The following is a 10,244-nucleotide window of genomic DNA, read 5'->3' on the forward strand; positions in this document are numbered from 1 at the left end:
CTTCTTTAAAAAATTGAAATTCAAAAAAAAAAAAAAAAATTCAAAAAAACTGTACAGAACCAAGTTAATATTGGAGCATTTGGAGCTTAGGTATTTAAATGTGTTGCTAATTTATATGATTGTATGCAGTTTATATTATCTTACTGGAGAAGAGTGGCATGTAAAGTTTCTTTGCTTTGATAATTAAATAATGTTATTTGTGTAATGCTATCTATTAAAGATATACTTTTGAAAAATGTGAAGTATTTTACAGCATTTTTCAGTGAATTGTACTTTTATTTTCTTTGCACAAACAATACTAACAATGTTTTTTATGCTGATGCTGTACAGATGCCAAACATGTTATGAGTAAAAACAGAACACACACTACAGTATGAAGGCAGTGTTATCCTGTAAATGCAGTCTTCATAGTTAATTATAGGTCAATAAGCACAACAGAAATAGAAATTAAAATAGTTTTGATTTGAACCCTAAATTCTTATAGCTGTACAGTACAGTTTTTTAAGTGTCTGGGACACTACACTGTGTGTGCAGTCTGTGCAGAGGTGCTGTCTGGTTGATTAGCTGCAAGTCCCAAACTCCAAATACTCATCCTCTGTAGGTGTGGAAAAGAGCTGATCATCACCTTCCTGTAGTCTTTCCTCAGGAATAGGTACATGATTGGATCCAGGGCGCTGTTGAGGCTGAGTAAACCAATAGCAAATTGGAAATAGATAAAGATTCTGGATTCATAATCACAGCTGTCTTCAAATAACAGAACCCCGATATAATTCACGTAACACATGAGATGGAAGGGGCCAAAGACCAGAATGAAGATGATTATGATAAGTGACAGTAAGCCAACAATTCTTTTTTTCTCCTCGTCTGGCACTGAAATTACATTATTGATGTTTCTTTGAATTCCACGGTAGAGAAAAATGAGGAACCACAAGGGTAGGGGAAAGGTTATTGCCATGGCAACCAACTGAAAAACAGCAAAGCTCCGATCAGAGGGATACTTTTCCATGCACAGGCTGCTTTCAGCATCATCAAAACCAAGCTTAAAAGCCACAGAAGTGACCAAGATAACAAACACCCACAGGCCCGCACAAATCAAGCAGGTGTTCCTAAGCTTGCCATGCTTACGAAACCAAAGAGGATGAACAATGGCCAGATATCTCTCCAAGGCGATGCAGCACAGGAAGAAGATGCTGACAAACATGCTTATATAGAAAATACAACCAATAATGCTGCAAGCTTCCACACCGAAATTCCAAGTGTGAATGCTGCTGTAGTAGTCCATCCAGAAAGGCAATGTGCTGATTTGTAGGAGGTCTGATAACAGGAGGTTGATGACGAAGACGGGAAGGACATTCTCAGTTTTGACCAGACGATACAGGCCGTAAAGGGCCAGGAAATTAGTGGGCAGCCCAATGCAGAAGACAAATCCGTACACCACAGGGAGAATGACCTGATCAGAGGTGAAGTCAATTCCACAGGTATTGTTTGCTACTTTACCCATTCTCTGTTCAGTAGCCCAGGAGTTGTTTGTAGTGGTGTACATTTTCTAGTTGTCCTTGCTTTACCAGAGGGTTTTTCTTCCCAGGGAACTTGAATCTCTTTACATAGATGATCAAAAGCTGTGACTAATGCCTTGTATTGCCTGCCTTGCCATCAAAAGAAACCAAAAAGGAAAAACTATTAGTTTATTTTCAATAGGTCAACAGTAGGGTGTGTTTGCATGTCATTTCAATAGTATTGCATAAGTACGATGTTTAGCAAACAGCTGACTCTGTTCATTTACGATTGCAGGTTTTGAAGTTATGGATAAGTTATTTAACATGATTGCAACAGATGCTCATCGTGAGAAGAAGCAAATGGTCACAATACCTCTTGTCTAAGTCAAGAAAAATTGTGCATCCCAGAGTTGCTTATCTGGTAAAGCCAAGTCATGCGTGATGAGAGTCATGAATTCAGCTGCAATATTCTATATGTGTTTCTTTGTCATAGGGTGTATTTGCCACACATATATATATATAATATATATATATATATATCGTATATATATATATATATATATATATATATATATATATATATATATATATATACAATTCCTCACACCTTAACACAGACAAAGACAAGCTTATATACACGAGCACAAGACACTAATTATAAACACAAACAATAATTCAATTACACAAAATGCACCTGGGTATTTCCCATTCAGCCCTGGAAGCTTCTGGGACATGTAGTCTTTTAGGCCTTCGACGACAACATCCCTGCGATGGACTACAACATTATAACACACATAGTGAATATCCGAATTAGATATATAATTAGTGACAGGGTGCGAGCCATGCCTGTTATGTAGTCTTGCATATAAGTCTTACAAAAGTCTTAGACATGTTACATATTTGAATTCTACTACCGTAGAATAGAAAAGGGCGTTGAGGGTTCTGAATTCTTGGATATGATTTATAAAACACACACAATTGAGACGTGATTTGTGGGGGCAATGACTCTGTGCTTTAGCCCTTGATGCATATGTAATTCTGTATATGCATATGTCATTTTGAGGTTTTTATGAACAAAACCATTAAAATTGGGAGGGGATTTTGAAATAAGGTCTATATATTAAACATTCCTTCTACTTTATTAAAGCTGCCGGTAATTACGGGCTTCCTATTTGCATGATTATTTTAAGAACCGAGTACAAGCAGGCATTAATTTGCCGCAGTCAAACAGTAGGCTGTGGGAGACTTGTCAGCAGCCTGACGGAGACATCGTTTTCAAGGACAAAACATTTAATGACATTTTGCAAAGAGCTAATTTTTCAAGCTTTCTGATCAAGTCAGTTTGTAAATTACGGTTTATAATACTGGTACCATATTGTTTTGCAAACTCCAGTTTTCAGTACATGTTTCATAGCTTAAATGATAAAACAGAAAGTCTACAAATACAGAACATAGAATCAATGTAAAAACGGTTCTTACAAGCACCTAAAAAGGTCTCCCCACAGTGACATAGCAAGGTTCTAACAATATCCTTTACTTCTTAGGGTGTAGGCATTATTACAAGAATGGTGGAGGAGAGTAAGAAAACCAAACCAGGATTATAATTAATAAAACCCATTTACAACTGGATTACAAGTCTCATTGCACACTGCATCCCTCCTGCACCTGTAACAATCAACCACTTTAGCACTTTGCCACAGTGCTGTGTAAATATTTTTGAATGATATAACCCTAACCCTTTTCTGATACAATTGTGCATCTTGAAGCACTGTGTACATCTGAAGTATATATTGTACATATATATATATATATATATATATATATATATATAAATATATATATATATATATATATATATATATATATATATATATATATATATATATGATATAGAGAAAAATAAGAGACCTTGAACACTCGTAACAGCAGACGTCCTGCTGGATAACCAAAAAAAATTGGGGAACATTGTCAGAGCAGAAGGAAGCAAGTTTTCTTCCAGGACAACCTTGTACTTGGCTTGATTCATGCCAAAGCTGCCAGATTCCAGCCTTGCTGAAGCACCCCTAGATCATCACCGATCCTCCAACACATTTCACAGTGGGTGAGAGACACTGTGGCTTGTAGGCCTCTCCAGGTCTCCGTCTAACCATTAGGCGACCAGGTGTTGGGCAAAGCTGAAAATTGGACTCATCTGAGGGTGCTTCAGCAAGGCTGGAATTGGGCAGATTTGTCTTTGTGAAGGACGCATGAATCAAGCCAAGTACAAGGTTGTCCTGGAAGAAAACTTGCTTCCTTCTGCTCTGACAATGTTCCCCAACTCTGAGGATTGGTTTTTCCAGCAGGACAATGCTCCATGCCACACAGCCAGGTCAATCAAGGTGTGGATGGAGGACCACCAGATCAAGACCCTGTCATGGCCAGCCCAATCTCCAGACCTGAACCCCATTGAAAACCTCTGGAATGTGATCAAGAGGAAGATGGATGGTCACAAGCCATCAAACAAAGCCGAGCTGCTTGAATTTTTGCGCCAGGAGTGGCATAAAGTCACCCAACATCAATGTGAAAGAATGGTGGAGAGCATACCAAGACGCATGAAAGCTGTGCTTGAAAATCAGGGTTATTCAACCAAATACTGATTTCTGAACTCTTCCTAAGTTAAAACATTAGTATTGTGTTGTTTAAAAATGAATATGAACTTATTTTCTTTGCATTATTTGAGGTCTGACAACACTGCATCTTTTTTGTTATTTTGACTAGTTGTCATTTTCTGCAAATAATTGCTCTAAATGACAATTTTTTTTTTTGGAATTTGGGAGAAATGTTGTCAGTAGTTTATAGAATAAAACAAAAATGTTCATTTTACCCAAACACATACCTATAAATAGTAAAACCAGAGAAACTGAAAATTTTGCAGTGGTCTCTTAATTTTTTCCAGAGCTTTGTGTGTATATTTTTTAGAGCTATATGTATATATATATATATATATATATATATATATATAAATTTGTGTATGTTGTTGCTTTTAAGAACCGTCAATATAATACATAAAAAGAGAGCTTTGCTGTGTCAGGAGACCAAAATCTGACTAGAATAAAAAACATTAAAGGACCACTCTCAGACTTTAGACAAACATACTTTTTAATCTTCTGCAAAGGTAATTATATGTTGCCTCCCTCAATTTAGTTGTTGCTAGTTTTATACTAGTGGTAAGCTTCAGTTTAAGTTATGCAATCTGGATTGTTGATCACGAATGATTAAACGTTTTGCACAGCAAAACACACAAAACCGTCATTGACAGTGGTAACTTAATAAACAATAATGTCAAGACTGGAACTATGATATTGAATAATTACAAAGTTATAGAAAATGAATATCCTGTGCCTTGAGGAACGCATTTTTCACAATGCTGTATATTCAATAATGCAATTACCATCCCAAAATCTCTAGCCATTCAGAAAGTTATATACAACAGTGCTAGCTGCAGTTTGACTCGTCTTATCCTGCTAACAGATATTTGGTCGCTATTCACAAAACCTTTTCATCAGTTATTAAAAGTTTTCTTTCTTTTTTTTTTTTTTAAGTATGTTTTGATGGATTTAATGATGTTTTGCAGGCATGGAACTTTCCTGGACAATCACAACATTCTACAAAAGTTTCCTGGAATTTTTACTCAGGAATTAATTTTTTTTTTTTTTAGCTTAATACAGATGTTAACATAAATAAACACTGTTGTTCTCATTATGCTGGAAGTATTTAATCAACTACCATACTTGACGTAAAAAAAAAACAACCCCCCCCCCCCAAAAAAAACAACCTATTTGCTGTTTCTTTCTGTTTATGAGATATAAAATGTTTATTTAGGTTTTTATAACAAAATACAATTTAGACAAGTTTTTGTCAAAAGTAATTAAATAAAACTTGTAATATTACAAAACTTCTAAGGTTCAATCAAGTAATTAAATGTATGACTTACTTTGATAAGTTTTACTTACATACAATGTTCAATATGCTGCTAGGACTGCAGGGATAAATGAAGACTTTTCTCTGTGAGGTATTTCATACCCCAAACTGAACCTCCACAGCTTCCTTTCAATCACACTGCTGGCTCGCAAAATATAGGTGTTTTTTTTTTTTTAAATTGAGACTAGCTTCTGGTTTTAGTTTCCTCCTTTGTGAGAGGAGGTGGTGAGAGGTGTGAATGCTGCATATCACAAGTACACACAGTTCTAAAAATGCAAACATAAAACCAGCATGATATCCACAAAAGCAAATGCATGTGAAAAAAACCTCATGAAATACATAATAGTATTAAAAAGATATTTTGGTAAAAATGCCTATATGTACAAATTAAATGAGTGGTGCGCACCAGTAATCTCTCTCTTGGCAAATCTTTAACAATCTCAGTTTCAGATGGCAAAAATGACCAATGCACACCCAACTGGTCCTGTTGAAAGATTAAAAACAAAACAAAACAAAAAAAACAGAAGAAACAAGTCACACAGTGGGTTCTGTGGAAAACATCCACCACACCATGGCAAATCTGCAGCAACTTGAGGCATGCCACAGTATACCACAGTTATTCATGAGTGCAGAAACAGCAATACGTAATGATTAAGAACACATTCCAGGTATAATAAACAGATATAAAGAAAAATCAAATTTGGAGATTATGTATTGCTGTCTCAAAAAATCTAGCGTTATACATCCCCACATGTTGCTATAACTGTTTAAATAACGTACCTGCAATTTTTTTCATTAACATCCTGAAAACTTTTTATACTTATAACTTTGAAGTCTGTTTCAAAGCTCTTTTCAAAATGTCTGCTCTAGTGCACTGGGGTTTGAGATCTAATGGCGTACTAGGATAGAAAGGTCAATGTATAGAAGTAAGACTTAAGTTTAGATTTAAAAGATGTAACAGTCCCAGCCTCCCTAACAAAGATAGGAAGGGCATTCCATACCTGTGGTACTCTGTGTGAGAAAGCCCTTCCACCCGTTTTAATTGTACTCACCCTTAGGACAATCAAAACACCTGCATCCTGTGAGCTAAGTGAATGATTGGGATAGGGGTGAGTACCCGTTGTACATAAACGGGTGCCAGGCCATTTTGGGTTTTATAGGTTAGCAGCAAAGTCTTAAAATCCATTTTAAACTCCACTGGGCGCCAATGTAAAGAAGCCAAAACAAGGGTAATGTGTTCCCTTTTGCTAGTTTTAGTTAGGATCCTAGCAGTGGTGTTTTGGACAAGTTGAAGTAGCACACTTTTTGAGATACCAGAGAGGAGTGTATTATAGTAATAAATTCTGGATGATGCGAATGCATGCATAAGTCTCTCGGCATCACATATCAGAATAATGTGTCAAAGTTTTGCAATGTTTCGCAAATTACAGTAGGAAACGTTAAAACCTTCTCTAATCTTTCTCAAATGACTGGGCAGGGTAAAAAATAACATTTTTTATATCTGATCTAAGACCTGAAGAGAAGTTACTAAGCTCAGGCCCTTGTAATACCACATTATTTATTTGTTTTTTGGAACCCATAGCATAACCTCTGTTTTTTTCTAAGTTCATGTGGCAAAATGGTTTGTAGTGTACAGATGTGTTGTTGCAGTGCTCAGGAATAACACACACAAGACAGTGAAAGTTCAATAAAACAGCTCCTTTATTTGGCTGGGTTGCATGTCAACAACACTTAAATAATAAGCATGGGCTCTACACAGCCATGTGTATCGCTCCGTGTAAAGCAAGGGTTTCAGTCCTGAAACAATAAGACAGTAATAATTAACACAAAACACAGACACGGTCGCTTCTCCCAATAGTGAATGCTCTTGTGCAGGTGTGGTGAAAGGCAAGCAGTTTGTGAAACTATGCTGTAGTGTAGTCCGGGTTTAGTGTTGGCTTGTAGCGACAGCTCCCAGCTCGTGCTTAGCTGTCTAACAAAGGCAAATGACAAACAGCTAGCACAACAAACAAACAAAACATGAAGCACTCACGATAATTAATTACTTCCATTTCCTTAATGGGTCCTTTCACTAATCACATCAAAAGGAAAAGATTACAGCATCATGTCTCCTAAAATACCCTTAGTCACGCTCCCTAAGATAGCTAGTTCAATCACGTTTCCTCCAATCCATGATTGAAGATCACTTATCGTACTAGGGCGATGACTTCTGGTACAATGACTCCGCCCCCTTCCTGGATGGCTGGCTTCCCACTGACCCTGGAATGAACTGCCCAACCATCCAGTATGAGGCACACTGTACCTGTTATACAGCGCTCTCATAGGTTGGGACGGAGATTGTTGACTTCGATTAATTTGCTCTCTGTCACAGTTCAACAACAGAAATTTCTGAGTCATCCAGCACTTAATATCTGCTAGACTAGCCATAAGAAGCCCACCAGCGCAAGTATATCCTGGCACTCAATATTTTATTAAATAATAGCAAATAAAATATTTAAACAAAACAAAACTACACAAAACAAAAGGCACGTTGGCCAAACAAATAAACAAATAACAAACAAATATCATGCTGGTGTTTAAACTTGTAGTTTATATTTATTTTATATTTATAAACTTTATATTTGTGGTTATTTACCTCTTGTCTCCACTCTTGTTCTCTTCTCCGAACCCTCATCACTGAGCACAGACAGCTGCAGGCTTTTATACAGGTGACCATCTCGCAATTAATCAATAATTTAACTGAGGAGATGGTCACCTTCTGCACAAGGTTTTTATGAATGGGGATTTTAACGACGACCTCAGACAATGCAGAGCAGGTGACCAAAGGCGAAGCAGAGCAGACGACCCCAGGCGACAGCGAGCAGGTGACCCCAGGCGAAGCCGAGCAGGTGACCCCAGGCGAAGCCGAGCAGGTGACCCCAGGTGATGGCAGCAGCAGACCCTCGGGAGGCGATGGCAGCAGCAGACCCCTGGCCATGGAAGCTGCAGCAGGAGCTCCACTTCTCCCTCATTCCCTGTAACTGGTGGCTCCACAGACAATGCGGTGCAGCAGGCAACCCCAGGCGATGTGGAGCAGCAGGCAACCTTGGGCGGAGCGAGTCAAGTATCCCTGGGCGGAGTGAGGCAGGCATCCTTGGGCAGAGTGAGGCAGGCATCCTTGGGTAGAGCGAGACAGACATCCTTGGGCGGAGAGAGGAAGGCATCCCCAGGAGGTGACGTAAAGGTATCCCCATGCAATGGTAAACCCAGCTGCAGCTCCTCTCCCTCAAGTAGTGGAGCTAGCTCCAGCTCCTCTGGTGGTGGAGGTGGGAGAGGCAAGCAGTCCTCCCACAGGGTCCTCCACACTCGGATGCGGTGGACGAACAACCACTTCACCCTTTGCTGGTGGAGGTGTGGGAGGGCAGACGCAGCTCCACCTGGCTTGCTCCTGGCAGTGTAGGCAGCTCCTGCTGCTCTGCTCCCGCCAGTGGAGGTAGTGGAGGCGAGGGCAGTCACTGCTCCTCACCTCCGTGGCCGTCGAGGAGGACGAGAGGAAGACCGTCAGCTCCTCCGTCTCCTCGAGGAGGACGGAAGAGGACGGTCACCTCCACCACCTGCGTCTCGTGATGGGAAGCAGGAGACGAGGCTGAGACAAGAGGCCGTCGCCCTCCGACTTGGTGTGCGTCCGTAAGCGGCATCCTTCCTCCACACTTGTCATCCGTAGGACAGGAGGTGACGGACTCTGGGACCACAAGACCTGACACAACAGAAGGGACAGGACTGACACCCCTCTTGGGGGGGGGAAGATTTATTTCAGGACCTAGTGTCCGAGGGGGTAAGACCGCGCTGGATGCACAGGCTCCCCCATTCTGGGCACTGGATGCACGGGCTCCCCCCTTCTGGGCGCTGGATGCCCTGCAATATTCCCAGTCTGATGCTTGGAGGTGCTGTTATCCCATGATGACACCACATGTGAAAGGGTGGCTTTGCAGGGATGACGTCTGACCAGAACAAACCAAACCATAGAACATAAGAACATAAGAAAGTTTACAAACGAGAGGAGGCCATTCGGCCAATCTTGCTCGTTTGGTTGTTAGTAGCTTATTGATCCCAGAATCTCATCAAGCAGCTTCTTGAAGGATCCCAGGGTGTCAGCTTCAACAACATTACTGGAGAGTTGATTCCAGACCCCCACAATTCTCTGTGTAAAAAAGTGCCTCCTATTTTCTGTTCTGAATGCCCCTTTGTCTAATCTCCATTTGTGACCCCTGGTCCTTGTTTCTTTTTTCAGGCTGAAAAGTCCCTTGGGTCGACACTGTCAATACCTGTTAGAATTTTGAATGCTTGGATTAGGTTGCCACGTAGTCTTCTTTGTTCAAGACTGAACAGATTCAATTATTTTAGCCTGTCTGCATATGACATGCCTTTTAAGCCCGGAATAATTCTGGTCGCTCTTCTTTGCACTCTTTCTAGAGCAGCAATATCTTTTTTATAGCGAGGTGACCAGAACTGCACACAATATTCAAGATGAGGTCTTACTAGTGCATTGTACAGTTTTAAGATTACTTCCCTTGATTTAAATTCAACACTTTTCATAATGTATCCGAGCATCTTGTTAGCCTTTTTTATAGCTTCCCCACATTGTCTAGATGAAGACATTTCTGAGTCAACAAAAACTCCTAGGTGAATGGCAGGGCGAAACTGAAATGCTACAGCGCTCAGTATTTTATTAAATAATGATAAATAAAAGATTTAAACAAAACAGAACTACACAAAACAAAAGGCACGTTGGCCGAACAAATAAACAAA

General features: G+C 39.7%; 1 protein-coding gene across 1 annotated transcript; it reads right to left on the reverse strand.

Annotated features, from left to right (window-relative positions):
• Positions 1 to 517: 517 nt before the first annotated feature.
• LOC121326234 (G-protein coupled receptor 4-like) lies at positions 518 to 1,543 on the reverse strand. Its single transcript, XM_041269465.1, has one exon. The coding sequence runs from the start codon at positions 1,541 to 1,543 to the stop codon at positions 518 to 520; it is 1,026 nt and encodes a 341-aa protein (XP_041125399.1).
• Between the last annotated feature and the right edge of the window lie 8,701 nt (positions 1,544 to 10,244).

This window comes from Polyodon spathula, chromosome 2 (genome assembly GCF_017654505.1).
Source record: "Polyodon spathula isolate WHYD16114869_AA chromosome 2, ASM1765450v1, whole genome shotgun sequence".
NCBI lineage: Eukaryota > Metazoa > Chordata > Actinopteri > Acipenseriformes > Polyodontidae > Polyodon > Polyodon spathula.